We start from the raw sequence: 23676 nt of genomic DNA, 5'->3' as shown, positions 1-23676 counted from the left end.
CAAGATAGTGAGAGACACAGAGATAAAGCAACAGCTCCAAAGGTCAAAGTACAGCTTTGAAGGTGACTGATTGCCCAAAGCGTGAATAACAAAGACTGAAAGTAAAGTACCAAAAAAAGAAAAAAAAGTGAGAAGCTGACTAAAACTGACTGACTTTTATCTTGCGAGGGCGCGGGAGATAGAGGGAGAACAAAACTGCTACTCAAAACTACGATAGCATGTGGAATGCATAGGGAGTAAACCACTGAGCCTGAAGCTCAAAACAACGCCCCCCCTCCCCCTCTGAAAAAGAATCTAATTTGAAAGTGTTTTGAGATTAAAATTTTTAGCTATCTCTTGCAAACTTGGCCAAAGTTGAATGGAAAAGTGTATTTTAATTGGTGCGGTCGATACACTTAACAGGATCCAAAAGGTTTGCAGCTGCCACTGGAATCCCCACCTCAGCATTCCTGAGGTTAGCAAAGTCTAAAGTAAAGCCATAAAGTTTTAACTGACAAGGTTTCAATGAATGATTAAGCAACATAATGTGCCTGCAATACGCCGTGCCCTTGAACAGAGCGACCACTGACTGCTGACTTCTTAACTGAATGACAGTCCCTGTGAAGCAAATGGACTGCCCAAAAGTTTTCAGCACTAGCGCTCAAAGAGCCACAGTGGAACTGAAGGACACCCGTGACCCCCAATGTCCCTTATGGAACCGACACGTGCCGTTAACGCAACTGAAACTTTAGCTGTGAGGATTAAGGGCTGTCCTTGATGGCTGACTGGTGGGGGTTGTTGGATGTGTTTGTAGTAAACTTACGGCTGTTTGTAGTCACTCAACTATTGCAGGGTGGGGGGTTAGCAACGGAGTGGGAGGGAGCTTGCAAAACACTAGGGGGCGTGGGGGCGGGTGGGGGACATATGGAAAATCTCAGAAATGAACATAAGGGCTTGTAATGAATGATTAGGCAACATGGTGGCCAAGAAATACTCTGTGCCCTTGAGCAGACAAAGTGATCTCTTGACTTGTTGTCAGACTGTTAGAAGTAACAGAAAACAGGCTAAAATGACCCTAAATGATGAGATAATCCCACGTTTACCAACAAGGAAAGCCTGGACAAAATTAACCACTATGCAAGCAGCGTCAGTGCACAGTATTTATGTTTTATTGAAAGCCCCACACATACATCAATATAATCTGACTATGACTTGTGGTGTTAGTGGTCTAACATCTCAAACATAGGTGTAGCATATGAAACACTCCTGTGTCCCATGCATGGCGCTGGCTCAGTAGTATGTCTCTAGCTCCACCCAACCTAGAAACCAAAGGAGACGTAATTAGGAACATCGCACATCTCGCCTCACATGCACCAGGGTTGACAAACTGATGCGTTGAAAAAACAAAAGCCATGGTTTCAACAAGCTTGCACTCAATCCTTTAAGTTTGCTGGCAGCAATCAAAAGAAAAGAGACTCGACTTGTGGAAGGGGGGGCGGGGCTTTGAAGATATATGTTGCTGAACTTTGGCCGAATGCCACCATGGCTTTGGTGGCAATGCTATTAGAAGATGTATCCTACGGGCGGGAGAGGCTGTGTCATTTTGGTCTCACAGATGCTGATGAGATGACATCATCAGTGAGGCCATAAATAATCAGCCTGGGATGAAATGACTAAAAGGATCACAAGACACTGAAATGACCCTGTAGCTCAAAAGCTACGAGTGGAGTTTCATGTAAATGTAATTGAGTAAAACTGTCCTAACATGTAAATGGTAAATGGCCTGTATTTTATATAGCGCTTTACTAGTCCCTAAGGACCCCAAAGCGCTTTACATATCCAGTCTCATGTGTTAGTCTAAAGGTTAACTAGTCGGACATCCTAAAAAAATCCAAGTATTTCTGGTGGAAAGGCCAGCAACATAGTGTATTAGGTGGTGATTGTATGGGATTTGGCATATAGTAAATAATAATAAATTAAAAAGAGTAAATTAAATGAAATAAAAATCTGGAAAATGAAACACACATATTTTAATGCACTGTTGTCCCATTTATCCACCCGTGTGCATTGGGGTGAACGGCCACTTTTAGAAACATCAGCTTCACAGATGTGTGCCTTGCTTAAATATAATGTAACTATTACCTGTTATTAATTCCACCAACTTTGTTCTGGTCAGAGTATCATAATAAAAATCCTTAAAAATCCTTGATGTGGGCAGTTTAATGCAGGAACAATTCCTATCAACTGTATGACTGTGCAGGAGAAAGAGTACATCTACTGATCACGGAGGGGCTTTTAACTGCAGCAACTTGAGAGGACGTAAACATAAATGGTTCCCACCCCCTTCCACCCAACCAACAGCTGAGCTTTAATGCCAGCCAGCTGATGGGCTCCTTTGTTTCAGTGGATGTGGTTCAGTACTATGAAAATAGTTCCCACATGAAACTGTGCAAAACAAGGTTTGTAGAGTTTTTGAGCAACCAGGCCCTGATTACAGGAAGGATACATCGGTGCCACTGGCACTACAAGGAGAATGTTATTTAGTTTCATGACATTTAAGAGAATGGAGACATTTCCACAGCCTATACTGTATCACCAAATCTGGGCACTACAGGCCCAAGTTAGATTTTGCAGTGAACTATTCCTTTAAGTAGCAGGCTTGTCAAAGCACTTGATCATTTCTCTTCAAATTTGGATGTACAATAGATTTTAACGCAAAACAGCACATTTTGTGCTTCTGATTTCTCATTTGGGTAAAAAGGAGTTGCACGCTACTTCATTCAGATTAAAATGCAGAGACAAAACGGGGGTCCTGGGTGCCTCAGATAGTGAAAAAATGTAACAGAGTTAGTGAAGCTCTTACCTCCTGGGTTTCGTCTGAGGATATATCTTCTGACTTCATCATAAAGGAAGATGACGAGGGAGTAAGGGAAGGCACAGAACCACCACAATGGCCTAAAGGTATGGATGGACAGTCAGGATGAGTTACATGGCAAAAAAAGCAAAACAAAACACAAGCACACTCGTCTTTTTTCTTTCAGGTTCAATAAAGGCACATGAAAAGCTTTTGGAGTGAGCATTAGGCTGCAGAGAACCGGCTATTAGAATGAATTCAGAAGCTGTTAAAGCAAAACGAGGCAGAGAAATCTGAGGACTCTGGGTCGAGGACATATCCTGCTGATGCGTTCATCTCTTTGAGACTGCTCTCTGGCGACTCTAACGAGGTTACTGAAAGACCACTAATGCAAAGCCCTGAAAACCAGCCCACAAAACTCTGGGATCTGTTTGTTATGTTTTTGTGCTTATTTCAGTGTCCTAGATCTAGTGCAGCTGTCTACATCTGAATATATCCACAGGTAAACAAAGAAATTAAAAAAATAAAAGAGCGTAAAATAATCAGAAATAGGGACAACAACACAGAATAAGAAACTGGGATTATTTAAACACCAGAAGACACCCAAAGAAACAGGGGAGTGGGTAAGTTAGGGAAGTAGCATGCGAACTTTTCAGCTAATGAGCCTAAAGTGTCTTCAATGCTTTCTATTGTTCTCTTTTGGGCAAAGAAACTCCTTAGTAATAGCAGCTCTTGTGCTTCGCTCTGCCTCTGAAGAGGAAATTACCAGTGACACTAGATAATAGCCGTCTTATTTTCAACAAGAAGGTAAAGCAAGATGACACCACTGAATTAAACACAACAAGATCAACACTTTACCAGGGGATTGTCTTGTGTTCATGAATGTCATTGCATGAATAAAGGTGACAAAGAAGACGGCCACAAGAATAACATTGGAAGAGCAAAAGTGTGCTTTATGAATAATTATTGAATTCTAAGGGTGTTTTCCTGAATTTGTGGTATTACTAGATTAAAAAGAAGAGCACAAGCTTGTCTGTGTGCTTGACTCACTTCATAGGGTACATTCTTAGGGCAACATCCATGCCCGGGCAGTATGACAGAAAGGCAGCCAGTGCAGTCTCCTCAACGAGCCCAAAGATAAGGATGCGGTTCCTGCAGGGAAAAAAAGTCAGAATCACCAAAACACTGGTGAATATTCTTAGATGTTCTAAAATCAAGCATCACAACATCATTAAACTTTAAAGGTGCTCTTAGTTTTGATGTAAGTCCCGCCCTGAGATCTCTTGTGTCTCCACATATACGTACGTCATTCCTTGCTTCAAAATGGAGTTCCTCCTGGTCTTACAGATGATTAGATCAGCCCACTGGACGATTACAATGCTTGTGAAGAAAGCTGTGTGGCAGGTGAACTCTACAATCTTTCTGCGCTCATATGTCTAGTGCACAAAAAACAAAATGATAAGCTTAGAAAGCCTTTTCAAGCACTGAAACTCAAGTGAACAACACAATAAAGCTGAATAATTCTCCTAGTTCAGAGTACATGTAGTAGAATTACTGTGACTGACCCATTCCTGTCCATAACTGTCTTCCAGGTCATTTAGATATTTGTCATCCCACAGCACTCTCAGTCCTATCAGGTCCATGGGGAGGAAACCGTTTTCAGCCAGGATGACAAAATATGTGAAGAAGCCAGCTGTGGCCTGCATCATACCTAACAGGAGAAAAACAACAGGGAACTTCAGGAAATGCAGATTGTATTGATTTTTCTTTTTACATTCTGTACGGTGCTTGAAAGTCCCCGACTACTTTTGATCACAAGGTGACTGCACAGGTTAGCTGATAGGAGGCAACCTTTCTGAAACCAGTAGTTCAGTCTTACTTGGGCTGACTGATGTCACTCTCAGTGGGATTGCTGAAGGTTTGCAAATAACTGCAGCAAGAGATATGTATTTGTAGTGGGGCGTGGTCTGCAATGCCTCTCCAGGTGAGATGGATGAACCTGCGTGGCAACTGCAATCACGCTTCGCCAGCTTAAAAGTCTGTGACTGTTTAATCTTGTAGTTGTTGTTGTTGTGGATGTGTGTGGTTGACAGCTGCAGAAATGCAGCCCATTGTGAGTGTACAGCAACTGTGTGTGTGAAAAGTGGTTGAATAAAGATGCTGAAAAGTGTAAGAATGTCGTTGGGTCTGCTGTGGTTATTTTACAGTGGTGCCGAAACCAAGGAGTGGAGTGGCATGGCAGACCCAGGACCGGGCCAGCCAGGGAAGGCGCTGGCCGGAATAGTGATCAAACTCACAGCCACACAACAAGAGCAGGCGGTGTTGTCATGCTTCTGGCGGGAAGAGCTGCAGGACAAGACTGAGCAGCATGTGGAGGTGATTAAGGCATGGCAGCTCGGATCTGGACCTGGCTGCCACTGCCGCCAGAGTGAAGGAGGTAGGGACTGTTCTGGCGTCCGTGCCGACCCCCAGGGCGTGACCATCTAGGCTGCACCCATCCCCACTCCTAGGGTGGGAGCGTCGATGCCTGGCAGGGGCCTGCAGCCATCAGCCATTCGAGGGGGTGACCGTGGCTCAGGGGGTTGGGAAGTTCATCCGGTTCGATCCCTGGGCTCTCTGTCCTGGTCGTTGTGTCCTTGGGCAAGACACTACCGCCTACTGGTGTTGGCCAGAGGGGCCGATGGCGCGATATGGCAGCCTCGCTTCTGTCAGTCTGCCCCAGGGCAGCTGTGGCTACAACCGTAGCTTGCCTTCACCAGTGTGTGAATGTGAGAGTGAATGAATAGTGGCATTGTAAAGCACTTTGGGTGCCTTGATAAGTGCTATATAAATCCAATCCATTATTATTATTAATTCCCATCTATCAATAGCTCGCCCTTCATAATTGCAGACATTTTAGATAGACCATTCAAATGCAACTGATGTATATAAATAATGCACAACTTGGCAGAAGAGTTAGAATTAACTTTTTGAGGGTTTTTGGAAAATTATATGTCATATTGAAGGTGCAGAATTCTTAAATACTGCCACAAAAATATGGATACAGTATAGTTAAAGCTGAATAAATAAATGATGCCTTACCAATCTGTCCATAGGATATACTGATGAGCCTTTCATTCACTAGCTTGTCTGTTTTGGGGTTTCTGGGCTGTCTCTTCATGATGTCGCTCTCAGCTTTCTCATAAGCCAGGGAGATGGCAGGGACCTGCAAAACCACAAGTGAATAAATATACACATGAACTTTCCACCCATATTTGAGTTCAGTTGAATCTCTCTATAGAACAGGATGAAGAGCCAAACAGCTCACCATGTCAGTTCCCAGATCAATACAGAGGATGGTGACGGTTCCCAGGGGCAGAGGGATGTTGGCGATGATGAAGAGGAGGAAGGGTGAGATCTCGGGGATGTTACTGGTCAGAGTGTAGGCGATGGACTTCTTCAAGTTGTCAAAGATCAGACGGCCTGAACAAAGTAATTTAGTAGATTCAGTGATGTTTTGTATTTTGTATTTCCAGATTTCTGCAGGTGTAGGTCTTGATATAGATCTTACCTTCTTCCACTCCAGTGACAATGGAGGCAAAGTTATCGTCCAGCAGGATCATGTCAGCAGCCTGTTTGGAGACATCAGATCCAGCGATGCCCATGGCAACACCGATGTCAGCTTTCTTCAGAGCTGGAGAGTCGTTCACACCATCACCTGTCACGGCCACAATGGCTCCCTGGACAAGGAAGAACATGTTTTTACAAGTTCCAAACAAAACATTTGTCAAACTGTATCTGTGAGAATCCCCCCCGATGCTCACCTGTCTCTGGCATCCTTCCACAATGATCAGTTTCTGTTGAGGGGAGGTCCTGGCAAATACAATTTCAGTGTGGTGCTTCAGCAAATCATCAAGGTGTTCTGGGGTCATGTCTTTAAGTTCACCACCATGGACAACACAGGCCTTAGCATCCCTGAAGAAATTACAAACACATTAGTATAACAGTAGGGTATCATCAGGAGATTACATCAGGACATTTCAAAAAGTAAATTATGTGAACTTTGGTACTGTCAGCAAAAAAGTGTTCAATAACACTGTCACCTAATAAAATAATCAATCCTCAGTGCAGACAGTGAATCCCAACCTTTTGTTTTTAGCATTTAGTTAATCCAACAGAATGTTATGTCATATTTTGTAAACAGAGGTTTTATATGAGTTTAAAAGAGCCTAACAATCCTAACCCTGCAAAAGCACTAAGAAGGATAGTAATTTTAGTGTGCTTTAACGTGAACACACAAACACACACACACACACACACACACACACACACACACACACACACACACACACACACACACACAATAACTTGTTGATGAATAAAAAGCAAAGCCACCAGCTAAGCATCACACCAAGATTTAATAGATGTAAATTAATGGTAAAAGCCTCTTTGGCTGTGTAGCAGTCAGGACCTCTGAAAGACAGAGTTAATTTAATTTAGCAGTTTTTGCAATTTCAAGCAAACTTTAAAGCTGTATCATTAAAGAGAGAAACATTTTGAACAGTTCTCACTTGTGGTCAAGAAACTGTCAAAGCTACTTCAATAAATCTTTGAAAGAGAACTAACCTAGGGTTGACCTCTGAAACTGGAATATTTAAGCGGGCGGCAATGTCTTCAACAGTCTCATTGCCTTCTGAGATGATACCCACACCTTTAGCAATAGCCTTGGCTGTAATTGGATGGTCACCTGTGACCATGATGACCTGAGAAAGAAGAGAAAAAAATGGAGTACTTTGTGCAAACAAAAAACAAACATCTGGTCATCCAAAAAGTTATCATACCTTGATTCCAGCACTCCTGCATTTACCAACAGCATCAGGCACAGCAGCACGAGGAGGGTCAATCATGGCCATGAGTCCGACGAAGCACAGGTTCTCAGTGGGGAAGTTCACTTCATCAGTATCAAAAGCAAATCCCTCTGGGAACTGGTCATCAGGCAGGTGACAGTGGCAGAAACCTGAATAAGATACAAAGAAAATACTTGAAAGATTCCCCTTTGCTAGCTAAAATTGAAATATACAGATAGCGAAGGAGGCTAGCTGTACCCAGTACTCTCTCTCCAAGACCTCCCAACTCAACATAGGCGTTATTGAAAGAGTCTTTCATCTCATCATCCAGAGCCTGCTCTTTGCCCTGAAGTAAAATGGAGGAACAGCGGTCCAAAATCCTCTCTGGAGCTCCTTTCATCACCAGCAGATGCTTGGTTTCCCCAGGAGTGCTGTTCTTATGGATGGAGAGCTGTGGGACAGCAGAGAGACTGGATTTAAATGCAGGTTTAAGTGATTTACGTGAAGCAAAATTAAAAGAGCTTTACTCTAAACCGTTTGACAAGACTTTTTACTAGATTAATCAAAAACATTTAATAGATTCAGGTAAGGCAAGTTTTATTGATAAAAATGCTGTTGTTAAAATTAGACTGAAATAAAATATATGTAAAATATAGACATGGCTTAGGGCCCTGAAAAGTAAGTTCATGCAATGTACTCTCACCAGCAGGGGCGACTCCCCTGGTTGAAACAAGTAGTATGATTGCAGAAGTGTAAAAGGATATTACAGTCATTCTGTTCTGATTTATAACTTCAGTAAATACTAGGGCTGTCAGCATTAATCGCTTTGCAATGACGTTAACGGCAAAACTGCATTAACGTGGCGCTAACACGTTAATCGAGCTACCCACACTAACGCGTTGACGCCGTCCAGCCCCACACAAAGGGTGATCCACATTAACCCGTTAACGGAGATAAGCCGCGTTAATGTGGTTTTGGCATTAACGTCATTTTAATGCGATTAACACTGACAGCCCTAGCCCGAGTAAATACTCAATAGTTTATCATCCAAATCTCTAGTTTAAGTGTTATTTAATTCAATGTGATATTTCTTTTGTAAATCAAGCCCTCATTTATAGTGAAATAGATAATAAAGTGCAAAGGGTAACTAGCCTGAGACTGACAGCTTAGCACTATATTAGTGTGCAGCATCCCCCCAGATCAAATCAAGTTTAAGGAAATCAAGATTGGGATTGCCTTAATTCTAAAGTTAAGACTTTGAAACAAGGCTTTCTGCAACTTTATAGTATGTGTTTTGTCTATAGATGTGCTTTTTTTGATCTAAACATTTAAGGGCTTTATCACACTGTGTGGATGGTATACCTGGTATTTGTTTGTGGAATTGAAGGGGATCTCAGCAATTTTGGAGTATTTTTCTCTCATTTCGTTAACAGATCCACAGCACAGCTCAATACACTTTAGCAAGGCAGCTTCTGAGGCATCACCAGCCACATGTCTCTGTGGATTTAAGCAAAAAACAGGGTTAGTAAAATAGGTTTATCATCACATTCCATGCCTTCTTTATAACAACATTTCGTAAATGAGAATTGATGTGTACACAACTGTATTTAGGTAATCTGTTGCTGAATTACATCAAAAATATGGCAATCACATGGTTGTGGATGTAATTTACTAAATTGGATAGATGATTATGGAGACCATGACTTAGACGAAGACTATTATACATCTGTATATTTAAAACAGACTTTAATTATCTTAAGTGGTTTCATAAAGATTTGTAGTGCTTTTTGGCTGCATTTGTATCTGGTTGAATCCCAAAAGTTCCAAGCCAAGCGATAATACTTCAGGACTTCCCACATAGTCACTGATTCCCAGTATTCATTGGGTATACTATCAAACTCAGGAAAGAGGGGTAATAAGCATTGTCTTTGTGTACAACCAAGGGTATGAGAACTTGTTACATGGAAAACAAATGTTTCTGATTTGTTCCTTCAGATGGATTATTTGGATGGGAAATTATTTGGAGTCTTTGTTGATGTTCACGATGGATGAACTAGAGCAGTTTTACAGATGAAAATTTCTCACCTTCAGAATGGGAACGTTGCTCTGGTCAGCCAGGAAAACGGCACGGTTGCAGAGTCCAGCGATTCTGGACAGATTAGCCCAGGTGGCAGAGCTCCTGTCAAAAGAGGTACCACTCTGGTTCTCAGTGGTGTCAGCCTCATGGATCTGGTTGTCAAACCACATGTGGGCCACAGTCATTCTGTTTTGGGTCAGGGTGCCGGTCTTGTCAGAACAGATGGTGGAGGTGGAGCCCAGAGTCTCGACAGCTTCCAAGTTCTTCACCAGGCAGTTCTTCTTGGCCATACGCTTAGCAGTCAGAGTCAGACACACCTACAGACAATTTAGGTTTTAAGAACCACAGTCTTTTTGTATCAATAAATATAAGGTATTTAAAAGGAATGCCATTAGACACCAAAACTCACAGTGACAGTAGCCAAAAGACCTTCTGGCACGTTGGCGACGATGATACCAATAAGGAAGATGACAGCCTCCAGCCAGTTATATCCAAGGATGAGAGAAAGGATGAAGAAAGTTACTCCCAGGAAAACGGCCACTCCAGTGATGATGTGGATGAAATGCTCGATCTCAATGGCAATGGGAGTTTTTCCGCCCTCTAGACTGGAAGCCAGGGTGGCGATGCGGCCCATGACGGTATTATCACCAGTGTTGATGACGATTCCTCTGGCTGTGCCTGAAAAGAGAAGACAGACTGATTCCACTGACTTTTCATTTGGCTTTTGTTAGGTTTTGTATTGTTGATTGTCATTTATGCTTAGAAATATTTAACCATATATGCTTAGAGGTGTATAATCAATTGTGTAGTGATAGGATGTGTGATCTTTAACAGGCTGCAAAGGCTTGGTGTGTATTCCACACTGGAATGCACACCTACATCCTGGGAGCATGAGAAGAGGTCGTACCTTGTTTTATTGTTTTATGGTAGGATAAACGTGGCTGTATCTGTTTTAGGCTAAGTGCCTTTTGTTTAGATGAACTGTTGGACTTCCAGACCAGCAGGTTTAGGGAAGTCATTTATGGGGTCACACTCTGACCCCCCCCCCCCCACACACACACACACACACAGAGTATTCTTTGTTCACATGTATACCTATGTAAGATGTTATATGTTAATGACCCTATGCATATTCATGTAACCACAATAAAAGGAGTGCTATGGGGAACCTGGCTGAGAGTCTGATGGAGGTCAAGTGGTGGGACGACACTTGGCTCCAGGCAGGTCTCCCTCATGCATGAGTAACAAGAAGAACTTTGCCTACTTCGTGTCTTGCTTGCTGTGTAATTATATTGTCTTCAACGTTCCAGCAAATAGGTTCAAGCTACAAACCTATCAGCTTTTACTTGAGATCATTAAGCTTATGTTTTCTCTAATTAGACAGTAAATCAATTTTTGTGTCTGTACCTTCAACACAGTTGGTGGAGAAGAAAGTAATGTTCCTGGTTTCCAGTGGGTTTTCATGGGAGAATTCTGGAGATCGAGTCTGAGGCTCTGATTCACCAGTCAGGGAGGAGTTGTCCACCTGAGGAATGAAAAAAAAGAAACAAACATGTTAACAGGGTCAGCAATAAGCTGTGATCGCTGACCAGTGGTGATGATCAGGTGATGCACAAGGGTGGAGGACTGAGGTTGATTTTGCCACTTCAAGAATGAAAAATTACTCAAAAACTATAACACATAAAATAAGATTTATATAAATAAAACCATAGCTGTCAAACCCCCACTCTAGAAAAATGTATGGTGTAATTAACACAAGTATTTGAGTTAAAGAACCTTGCAGCCGTGAGCAGAGACAACTCTGAGATCAGCAGGAATTCGATCTCCTCCTTTCACCTCCACTAAATCTCCGAGCACTACATCCTCAGCATTGATGCTCTTCTTCTCGCCATCACGGATAACCAGGGCTTGCTATAAAAATCAAAGATATTTTAGGAATTTTTAGGGAACACATCAAGCATACCTAGATATGTCAAAAGACACATGAATATGTATTTTCTTTCTTTTCCCATCAACAAAAAGTCAGATGAGTGATGGTAAAAATGCATCATCATTGTTGTAATACTGATGAAGAAACGCTACTCCTTAGAGTTGTGCAACTAGTACTGTTGGGTGTTACCGCCGGGAGGCTACCAAGCAAAATGATACAAAAACAGTGTGTATAAATGAACTGTTACATTAGCTTTTCTTTTTGTGTCTCACCTGTGGGACCAAGTTCTTGAAGGACTCCATGATCTTGGAGCTCTTGGCCTCTTGGTAGTAGGAGAAGCAACCGGTGATGATGACGACAGCAGAAAGCACAATACCTAGGTACAACTACATTAACAGAGAAGGCGCAGTTAGGTCATCTTTTGTGTTATACATTATTTATTTAACATCAGAGTTGGGGAGTAACGGAATACATGAACCGGCGTTACGTATTTACAATACAAAATATGAGTAACTGTATTCCGTTATAGTTACAGTTAAAAAAAGTGGTATTCAGAATACAGTTACTTTGTTAACATAAATGGATTACACGGTGGTCTTTTTCTGTTTCATATGCTAGTCTATGCCCTCTTTATTTTTGGTAATTCCACGCCGGTGGAAACCCAAACAAAACATGCATTAAGAGGCTCTAATGCCTGTGTCTCAATCTTGCAGCCCATGTCACCCCTACTTGCGGCCCGCATAATAGCATAAAGAAATATTTTTTAAATTATTTAAAAAATTATTTAATATGAAGGCAACAGGCAGAGTGTTACAGACATAGCTCTAAAGAATGTAGCCTCATGGGCAGTGTAGTCTGTGCTGCAGGGAGAATGGACTGCCATACCTGTTATGTGTCTGTGAGCGCGAGGAGGGAGAAAAAGAAGAGTGGAAAAGTACGAGTTGTCACCGACCAGAAACGGGAGTTGGAAGCATGTAACTATAATAATAACCACTGCAGCAAAAAAAGAGTACCTGACTAGCCCAGTTGTAAATTTTCTATTAAGACTCGACTGTACACCGTGTTCGTGTTTTCCTCCAAAACAATAAGTTCCGTTGGAGCAGCCTTTCAACGCCTCTCTCTGTCTCTTGCTAGCAAAGCTGACCGGAACAACAAAGTAAAGCTAATTTTTGGCTATGAGCCAGTCACAGAGCCCAATGTATTAGCCAGAGGTCCCTTTACTACGATTTGGAGCCGCGGACCTGTTTTATATAAGCACGGAATAGTTTTCAATACGAGACCGCTGCAAAAAGTGAAGCCTTACATAATGTCCACCCTACTGTTACTCATTTTATGTTAAGATTCAAAAATCTAGTTGATATTGGTATTGGTATGGCGGGTAACCAAGTAATAGTCATAAATCACAGAGCAATAGTACATTCATGTAGTTGTAAAAAGCATGATAATATATTAAGTAATCCAAAGTATTCAGAATACGTTATTCTCACTGAGTAACGTAACAGAATATGTTACAAAATACATTTTGGGGCATGTATTCTGTAATCTGTAGTGGAATACATTTTTAAAAGTGACCTTATCAACACTGTTTAACATACAACAATCTAGTTGAAGATGTTATTTTTACGTTATCATTTGCAGGTTCATCTTCTGAGGCAGCCTGGATACCATAAGCCAAGAAGCAGAGGATGGCACCAATCCACAGCAGCATGGAGAAACCACCAAACAGCTGGAAACAAGAGGAAATAACAATCAGGCTTTGCTGGTTGTACTGGTTTACAGTGACACAGACTTAATTTGCATTTCTACTATTTGGATATTCCACCACAGGTCCGGTTTGCAAGGGGAGGATGTTTGACTCTTACCTGTTTGCAGAACTTGACCCATTCAGGTGTTGTAGGAGGAGGTGTGAGGGCGTTGGGGCCATCTCGGGCCAGGATCTCTTTTGCTCTGGAGGAGGAGAGACCCTAAAAAGAACGATAAAGGTAAGAGGAAAGGTTAAGCTGTGTAAGATAAGATAAGATAAGATAGAACTTTATTAATCCCTCGGGTGGGTTCCTCTGGGAAATTCGACTTCCAAAAAAAGCACAGCAACGACCGAAGTTACAGTTACAGAATTGTTATATATATATATACACACACACACACACACACACACACACACACACACACACACACACACACACACACACACACACACACACATATATAAATACAGAGACAAATATAAATAAAATATACAAAGGGGATAAATAGAATAAATAGGAATAAAAAATAAAAATACAAGTGAATTGCACATTTCAAGTATTGAGTCTATTGCACTGTTGACTATTTACAAAAAGTATTGCACAAGGTATTGTACAGTGAGGTGAAGAGGCACTACAGCTTAGTTGTTCCCCCCTCCTTTGTCCTCCTGTTTCCCCTCCCTCTCCCCTCCAGAGAGGAGTTAAACAGTTTGATGGCATGTGGGACAAAGGAGTTTTTAAGTCTGTTAGTTCTTGTCTTGGGGAGAAGCAACCTGTCACTGAACAGACTCTTCTGATTGTTTATGGCCGTGTGCAGAGGATGCCCAGCATTGTTCATAATGTCCAGCAGTTTCTTTAATGTCCTTTTCTCTGCCACTGTCACCAGAGTGTCCAGCTTCATGCCGACCACAGAGCTAGCCTTCCTGATCAGTTTCTCCAGCCTGGATGAGTGTAAAACCTGATATGAAAATGTGTGATTCCAGTTTTTCCCTTGTTCCTAAAAAGTTTTTAATCTTTGCTGACTTAAGGACAAACATAATGAAGAAGAAGAACATTTCAGTTTAATACGTACAGCATTTAAATCCAAAGAAATGGTGAATTAAGGCCTAATGGAAAACCAAGAAGAAAAAACAACCACAAGCCGAAATACCTCAGTAATCTTAAAATTACAGCTTCTTCTCCTTAAGAACAGACAACAAGAGAAATCCATGTTTATGGGAAATCAAGTCTTGTAATTAACAGTGGGCGCGAAGACTACCAAGTGATCAGGTTGTGTCTGTTTCTATGAAATCCTCTGAAGAAATACGGGGAATTTTTTTTACTACTATTTTCTTTGTTGGCAGAGTCAATAAAGCCCGTTTCCCTATATGAGTGAAACTGTTCAGACAGGTCAGATTCCAGGAGATAATCAGCCTCAAGCAATCATTAGGTGGGTCCGTATTGGTGTGTGACAGTGCATTCTGTGTGTTTATCTGTAGCTTGATGAAGATCACATGGAGCTACTATTGAATAGTATCCAAGTCTGCCTTTTGTAGTGTGGTATGTATTGATACTTTAAAGGTCCAGTTCACCATCTGTCTAACCTGTTAATGTAACTGCCTGTAAGTTCACTTGAGTTGTTTAAAAAAAAAACTTCTTCATTTCCACAAGTAATCTGGGACTATAAAGACAATGTATTTTATTTGTGCCACATGTGGCATTAAAAAGAGTCAAGAAGCAAAGCCTGGGATAGGCTCCAGTCTCCTGACGACTGGTTAAACAGAAAAGAATGGATGGATGTTACTTTACAGAGACAATATTCCTCTACCAGCTTTTATTGGAATGAATGAAGGCAGGAAGCTAATTACAAGTAGGCTAAAGAAACAAATAGCTAAGTGCCACATAGCCCATGACTCAATCTCGGGCTCCTTCTGTCCATGTGTCAAAGCGTCGTTGGGCAAGTTACAGAATCCCAAGTTTACCCCCGATGTACCTATCAGAGTGCGAACATGTTGACATGTTAGATAAAAGTGCTTAGTAAAGATAGAAGCACTGTATTAATATGTGTGTGACTGGGTGAAAGCAGTTTGAATGCCCATATTAAGTAGAAAGGTGCTCGATAACAGTGTTTCCCAACCAATGATCAGGTGTGTCGTGGAATATTACCTGGTTCCACCTGATTAGTACTCTAAGCGTCCGGCGTGAGTAATGGGCAGAACAATTACATTCTCTTCCACTAGAGGGCAGTACAACTACCTGCTCTAATTGAATGGGTTGCCAACTGCCAGTAAAACAGAAGAAGAAGAAGAAGAAATTACATAATAGTCATGCTCTGAGTGAAAGAATGCAATGCGTAATAGCAACAGAAAAGTACTCAATCTGACCTGGGTCTTGGAGAAAATTCCAACCCAGACGACGCCCCTAGCATGAGTAGTGGTTAGAAGAAAGCAAACTATACTGGGGACAAACTGAGCCAATTCCGCTATACCTGGTGTGCGGGGAAAAATGATCAATATGCTTTTTGTGACATTTTTGCTTGGTGGTGTGCTGTGTGATTTTTCTAATGTGATATATGTGCCGTGGCTCCAGAAGGTTGGGAAACACTGCTATATAAGTACCAGTCCATTTGACAAAGTAAACTAAACTGTTGACTGTCCTGAGTCATGTGCTTATAACTAGGGAAGGATTGATCCGATATACAGTATCTGTATCAGTCTGATCCTGATCTAAATTACTGGATATCGGGGAGAAAAAAAAAAGTAATCCGATCCATTAAATATCACAAAAACATCTCACAAAACTTGCAACATGGCGTAACCCACGTAATGAAATAGCACGTCGGAGCAGCATGCGTCATATGATAGAGTGACTGTTGTGTGCGAGACCTGTCGGCGGTCTGGAGTTCACACTAAAAGCATTTGGAGCCTCGCTATGTGCTGCCAAACCAGGTGTACCAAGGTAGGTATCCCTGACAAAATTCGTACCTCTTGCGTTGCGAGCATTCGCTGGGCACGGAGTGCAGATCCAGTTTTTTCTGCCTCCATTACAGACAATTAGACGTGGAAGTAGTGATGTTTTAGTTTTGTGAAAAAGTGAAAAATGAGTGTCGTAACAGTACCATTCAGTTTGAGGGTTACAACAGAAACTTACATATTTATTGTTCTCATGTGGTATCGGATGGGATTATTTTAACAAATAAAGGACATTTTATCTGATAAATAGATGTAACTTTACTGTATAAAGAGCTAAAACCTTCAAAGTTTTAGGACTAGTTAGTCATTATAAGCGTTTGTGAACTAAAAATGAAGAATGTGGGATACTCTTTGTCCATGATTTAGGCAGGGGGGGAACATATTGTGGCAGGATCAGCCTGATATTATTTGTATCCCACTATAACTTCACTGTATAAGGAGCTAACATCTCCAAAATTTCAGTATTTAGTCGTTATTAGAAGTGTTTGTGAGCTTCAAATCCAGAATGTGGGATAGTGTTTGCCCGTGATTTGGAGAGCCCTGCGTGTGCTCCTGATGCAGGGGAAACAAATTTTGTCAGGGATATCAACTTTGGCACGACACATGGTTAAACAGTTTCGTGGTTCGAAAACAAAATATGAAAAACACTTTTTTCATACTCATGTTTTGTATGGAAATTACACAAAATTCATTAGCTTACACTGACATCCATCTTGATAAAAGATGAGTGTTGTGAGAAGCCGTGTTTGCATTCATTTGCACTGCTTTCCACTCTGGATGTCTATTTATGTTAAGCTTTAAGAATAAAAGGGTCCATTCTTTTTTTCAGAACCAAAGAATTTTTGAAATCTGCATAAAATTGCATTTTAAATTAATTTTTGAATATTACTTTAAATACTTCGATTTAAAGTTCTGCTAAAAGTTTAAATAAAAAGATTAGTATTGCTGAACTGCAAAATATTTTGGGTGTAATAGAATAGCTTTAGTGTTTTGTTTTTTACAGTTTTTAAAGTTAGCATGAACTTAAAAAAACTGTATAGGATTCATATCGGTTTCTGCAGATATCCAAATTTATGATATCGGTATTGGTATCAGACATTAAAAAGTGGTTTTGTGTCACCTCTACTTATAACCTCATGTTGGACTATGAAATCCTCCTTGACCTGTGGGATTATCTTCTAAAAAAACACACTTCTAAAAAACTAGACACCCACAAGCCCGTCTGAAGTGCTCACCCTGGTTAGGTCAGTTCCATATTTCCTGATAAGTTCTTCCAAGGTTAACCTGTGATCATCCTATTGAGAGTAGGAGAGGAAAAACAAAGAGATTGAGAAACATTGAGTAAAACAAGCCAAAATCCCACAGGCAGGCATGCATTTTATTACATGTGTTTTATTATGTGAATGTAGCAGCAGAAAATTGCTGTTTGCGCATGAAGGATGAGTTGATGTGATCTAAGGAACCACACAATACAACAACAACAGAGCCTCTCACTCACTCAGCATTAAAAACCAATCTAGATAAACATGACTTAGAAGGTAATTATAGCTGACAGCATCTTAATAACATGGGAGTGTACGTCCAGCAATGTAAGCAGCAATCTTCATGAAATATGGCTCAGACACCTACATCTCATGAGACCAGCAATGAGGCCAAAGCAGAGGTTTGCCTCAGCCGTGACTGCATCATTGCTGTGGCCACTGGCAGCAATCGAGTGACTGTCATTAAAGTTCACGAACGTTTATTCAATGCCTTTTTCTTTCTGTGACACAGTCAAACTATTTATCAGTAGTTTTGTATGCTTAAAATTCTCACTTTTCTTACATGTGCATCAAGCCAGTCAAGTTACAGATGATCACAGAGCGGCTGCACGTGAGCTGAGTACTCACCAGGTCCACTTCTTTCTTCAGCTCATCCATGTCCTTCTTCTTTCTAGCCTTCTTGCTTTTCTGTCCTCCATTTTCTGACGTTGCTGCCAGCTTGTAGTTATCCTTTCCTTTCTGGAGAGAAGAAAGTGGCACAAAATGTGGCATTAATAAAACTGAACATATGTGGGGGAAATTGCCCTGAAGCTTCCTCTTCTGTTGTGCAAAAATAAGAGCAGAAAGTCAGGTCAGCCGTCCTGTTCAAACATGCTCTGACACCGGTGTTAATAACTGTTAGAAGAGCGAAATTCTTTAATCTTGATCCAGATAATCTTGGGTTTATAATGCTGCCAAAGCTGTAAAAATAAATTTAAGTTAGAAAAAAGAGAACTGACATTAACACGAAACGATAAATTGAGCCCTGTGAGATCTAGGTTATCTCTGATGGTGACTCCAAACCTAGCCCCAAGAATAACCTCATGATTTGGAAAAGACAAGAATTATTTTTGTTTTATCTCAAAAGAAATTCTATTTCTTTATCAAAATAACCAAAATTTAGACTGAGCTCAAACCTGAAAAGAAATGCAGAACCTAATCTTAAGGTAAGTTTAAAGGCCAAAATCTGTGATAAAATTTCAGTACTTACTCCAAATCCCATGATTGTATTTCAAGTCTAACAGCAGTCAATCTTCCTGCCTTACAAGTCAAACTTGCCTCCTCCACTTCTCTCTGTCACACCTGCACTGTCTCTTTCACTCCCTTGTCTTCCACCCTCTCCAGAGCAGGGACGATGGGTGGCATCAGTTTGGCACACCTTTATACCTGACCTGGTGGAGCCGTGGCTGGGCAGGGCAGGACCATGTGGGGGCTAAAGATCACTCAAACCCTATGTGTTGCACAAACTGCCTCCTGTCTTCCACTTGACTTTCACCCCTCATTCTGCCATTATGAAAACAATTTACATTTTCTTGCTCATTAATTTTACCTGAAGCGTTTATGTGTTTATGATGTCTCCACCCGCTTGAGGTTGAGAAACACTGGAGTGAATCCAGCTATGAAGGTGACTTATTTCCTCAAATCTTCATTAACAATGGCTGAAAGTAGGGACTTGATGCTTAAAATGGACTTTTATCTTGTGAGGGTGCAGGTGAAAGGAGAAGTAAACTGGTGCACATAGCACAGATACAATTTGGATTGCAATGGAAGTAATCCAGTGAGCCTGAAGCTTTCTGAACTTCCCTTATGAAAAAAAAAAAGATCGTCCAATGCATTTCAAGGTTGCATTACTTTAAGAAAGGGCTGCTCTACAATGCCTTTTACTATGCTAAACCACCGTGTTTAACATAAAATGCTGAATGCCTTGGTTTGCTGCCTGCTACTCCCTTACATTAACTAAAGCCAAAAACCATTTGAGACTTTTTCTGCTTTCACACACTGTTGCATATCAACTCATAATAGCTGTAGCTCACCGCAGTACAGTCAAACCCAGGATAGGATATTGGTTTGTGGTGTAGTGATCTGAAAGTCATCGGGATGCTAATGAACAAAATGTGCCCGTCATGTCAACACCCAGAGATAACTTTGTCTTAACGACATATGATCACACCTTCTATCCAAAAACACGAGCACACACATTGGAAATTAGTGTTTAGACTTTCATTTGCAGAGTTTGTACATGTGGATGCTTGAGTCTTTGGGATGTTCACCCCCCACACGGAAATTATGCAATTCTTGCATCAATAAAACCAAAACAGTGAACCATGATTGAGCCTAAGTGGCTCCCTCAGAGATTTTATGGAGATAATGTAGGTTTTAGCTCTGCAATTAAGGCATTATAGGCTCTTGTATAACCCTAAACAATCCTCTGTCATACACAAACAACGTGGGAGCTGAAAATGTAAAACATGGCCTTTAGAACGTTACTGTACTACCAACTACATGAGAGATAACATGAATATTATTAGGGGAAACACCAGCAGCAGAGGCACGGGGCCCAAGCAATTTAAAAGACACTGAAGTGCTAGATTAAAAAAAAAGCAGCAATGTGAACAGCTGTACTTACGCTTAAGAAAAGTGATTATAACGGAAGCCAACTTTGCAAAATATACAGTACAATGGGTATAAAGCATTCATGATGAAGATTCACATAACTGTAAAGACACATGTCCAGAAATTTAAAAAAGTGTGTGCAAAAATGTACATGCAAATGCATAAATATAACCTCTTAAAGTGTTGTAGAGAAACAGGTCAACGTACAGAACTGTGTAAACGTCTTGAGCCACCATTCATTTCTTTATATTTTACTTCCAAGCAGCCAGGCTTGCTTGCTGGAGGTCTTTCAAAATTTGTCTTTGGAGAGTTTTTCCCTCATTTTGAAACCAGTGAGAAAAGGCCTAAGTATGCCACATTCCACAAGAACTGGAAAATCAGTGGGAATATGTCTGATGGAGTGATGAATCCAAATTTCACATTTTTAGTTCAGACTGGAGACAGGTTCAACAGTGAGTGTCTACAGTCTATGAACAATGGTGGAGGCTCTGTCATGGTTTGGGCTGTATTTCAGTCAGTGATGTTGGAGATCTTGATAAAGCTAATGAATTATGAACACAGAAAAGTACCATCAGGCTTTCATTCGCCATGCAATACCACCATCTGGAAAGGATTTGATTGGCAATGGCATAATTTTTCAGAATGACAATGGCCTCTGGAATACTTCCCTAGATTTTTATGTAATGTAACATTTCAATGTAACGATTAATGTAACTATTCAGGATTTGTGAATAGGAGAGCCAAGAATTTAGACTGGCCATTCCAGATTCCTACCATCACCTGGGTGTATTGGCTTAAAGCATCACAATCAGCAGAAATGAGCTTCCTCCAAAGGGTGACTGGGCTTAGGCTAGTGTGAGGAGGTAATCCAGGAGGGACTCAGAGCAGAGCTGCTGTTTCCCCACATTCGAAAGAGCCAACTGAGGTGGTTTGGTGATCTGACTGCAATCCATCCTGAACTTCTCCTAGTGAGGTGTGAAGCGTCTACCCAGGAGAGCACCAGGGAAGACCCAGGACTTACTGGAGAGATTATATCTCTCAAATGGCGTTGGAATACTTCCTTCAAAAGATGCTTGCCATCAAGCAAGCATTCAGGACTGTGCATTTAAAGAATTTCTTATGTCAGAGGGATTCAACACTGGGCTTGAATACACACTAAAATCTACCCTTGAAAATATAGCAAAAGGGTCTCAAAGTTCCCTAAACTGAGACTTAACCTGGATATGCAACATGTAAGTGAGTGCGCTATAAAGTCCTGACTGGGGCAAGAAAGTTAACATTAAGCCGTCTATAGTAGTGCCAACATACTGACTGCCTACATGGACTATCCATCCATTCGCTTCCGCTTATCCTTTTCAGGGTCGCAGGGGGTGCTGGAGCCTATCCCAGCTGTCATGGGGCGAGAGGTGGGGTACACCCTGCGGCCAGTCTGTCGCAGGGCCAGACAACCATTCACATTCATTCACACCTAGTGACAATTTGGATTATCCAATTAACCTATCCCCACAAGCTGCATGTCTTTGGACGGTGGGAGGAAGCCGGAGTAACCGGAGGGAACCCACGCAAACACGGGGAGAACATGCAAACTCCACACAGAAAGACCCCGGCCTGATGTTGGAATTGAACTCAGGACCTTCTTGCTGTGCAGCAACAGTGCTAACCACCATGCCACCGTGCTGCCACCTGCAAGGACTATAAAATGTAATTTCAGAATAACTTATCATGGCAAAAGGACACTCAAGTGCAGTACACGTACAGACCAGTGATTCTTAAGATTTAGATTTTAGTGCTTTGTCCTCCTCATAGCCACTCCTGCAGCGAGGGTGACAGTCAAACAGTCAAACCCATGTTGACATGTGAGAACATTTGCCTTGCTGTCATTTCTACTCCTCCAGAGATGCCTGACAAATATACATACATCTGTTCTTTACTTGAGAAGCTATCATATGATTACAGCCAAAATGTGTGACTTGTTTGCTACATCTTATTCCTATTGTAGGCTTCTTCAAGATTTCTTCAGGACCCCTTCCCCCGCCCAAGGTCTTGTACAAGACAGCACAAAGCCTACAGATACTTGGAATCAAAAATATCCATTAAATAAATGTGACTTTGTGCAGTTTATTTTTAATTTGATATAAAACATTCACTTGAGGAGTGATGAGAAAAAAGGCACAGACATGTAAAATGCAACCACAGTTGAACCAAATTACAGCCACGGGATAAGAACAGCATGTTTCCCACCCCACTGAGACAGTAAATCCTCGTGCTGTAACAGCACATATCATCATGTATATTTGTTCATCTACAACATGCTCGCAGTCAAATTAACTCTCTATGCATCAAAGGTTAAGGCCTTAAACCTAGCAAAGCCATAGCAAAATTCATGAGATACTTAAACTCTGTGGGAATCTGTATTATCTCATGATGATGAAGATGGGGGCAGACCACCAACTGTATATAAAATATGGACATAACCAACATGAGCAATCACAAGTTTGTGAAAAACGCAGTTGACAACTGAAAAATTTTGGATCATAGGTCCGACAACGCTGTTAAAAGCTAATGTTGACATGCTTATTTTAGACCAAAGAAAAGCTGCATATTAATTTTATTTATTTATATGTAGTAATGTTTATTTCTTCTGCACAGTCAGGGATTTTAACGTGTGAATATATGGTTACTCATGTGGATATCCAACAAAATGCAGTTTTTGATTGCTTGAGTTAGTCAATTTTTTTTAGATCGTCCTTAGAGTATCATGGTCTTATATTAAGTATTATTTTGAAAGATTATTTAGACTTTTAAATATTTTTTGAATCAGAATTATTACTTTCAGTTATTTTAAAATAAATATAGTTTTTATTAATTTTTTAAAAAATATTTACATTTTTTTAATGATTTTTTTTATAATGCAAATTTTGATTGGCAAATATCTTTCCTTACCTGGTTATGTTTTTCAGGGCAAAAATAATAATGACATGACAGATTTTCTCTGAGCTTAAGGCTGTTAAAACATGTAATGTGTGCAGAAGCGTCTCCCTGCAGTGTACCCAAATATGAAAACACTGACTAGTAATGCCTTCAATTCCCAAGGGAAAAAAAGTGATAGCATCAGTATTATCGGCAATGCTTTGTCTTTCCCAACCGTCGTTCCCAAGCTGTGGGGCAGTACAAAGAGGATGTGACATGGATGACCAGGTGAAAAACGATTTAAAATGACATTAAATGCATCAGATTGTTTTAGGTAAGATAATTAAGAGTTTGCTGATGCTATTGCACCGACTTTTATTTTGTAAGGTAAAGACTGTAAAATAATAAAAGAGATATAATAAAGAAAATAGATAGAAAACATGAACAACCACACAACACCAATGAGCAAGCACGCAAAAGTGGGAAGGAAAAA

The 23676-nt window shown here is 40.8% G+C and overlaps 1 protein-coding gene across 3 annotated transcripts; it reads right to left on the bottom strand.

Annotated features, from left to right (window-relative positions):
* Nucleotides 1-1269: 1269 nt before the first annotated feature.
* LOC146608279 (sodium/potassium-transporting ATPase subunit alpha-1-like) lies at nt 1270-22121 on the bottom strand. Of its 3 annotated transcripts, none has more exons than XM_085349033.1 (23): nt 22110-22121; nt 18249-18359; nt 17595-17654; nt 13529-13630; nt 13291-13392; nt 11939-12052; nt 11513-11647; nt 11144-11261; nt 10146-10414; nt 9745-10053; nt 9022-9156; nt 7918-8110; nt 7654-7829; nt 7439-7575; nt 6637-6787; nt 6384-6552; nt 6141-6295; nt 5915-6038; nt 4399-4544; nt 4139-4269; nt 3884-3985; nt 2843-2934; nt 1270-1298 (listed from the first exon to the last, which is right to left on the bottom strand). In XM_085349033.1, exons 1-23 carry the CDS (start codon nt 22119-22121, stop codon nt 1270-1272), a joined length of 3072 nt encoding a protein of 1023 aa, XP_085205159.1. The 3 variants fall into 3 exon arrangements, with proteins under 3 accessions (XP_085205159.1, XP_085205158.1, XP_085205160.1); XM_085349032.1 differs by lacking the exon at nt 22110-22121 and adding an exon at nt 18867-18882 and having other exon boundaries at nt 18249-18355; XM_085349034.1 differs by lacking the exon at nt 22110-22121 and adding an exon at nt 18871-18882.
* Between the last annotated feature and the right edge of the window lie 1555 nt (nt 22122-23676).

The sequence above is a fragment of the Diplotaxodon limnothrissa genome, linkage group LG23 (assembly GCF_057381915.1).
Source record: "Diplotaxodon limnothrissa isolate DT_005_m linkage group LG23, D_limnothrissa_male_GT1.1, whole genome shotgun sequence".
Lineage (NCBI taxonomy): Eukaryota > Metazoa > Chordata > Actinopteri > Cichliformes > Cichlidae > Diplotaxodon > Diplotaxodon limnothrissa.
The sequence above is the reverse complement of the archived record's forward strand: the minus strand, read 5'-3'. Positions and strand labels throughout refer to the sequence as shown.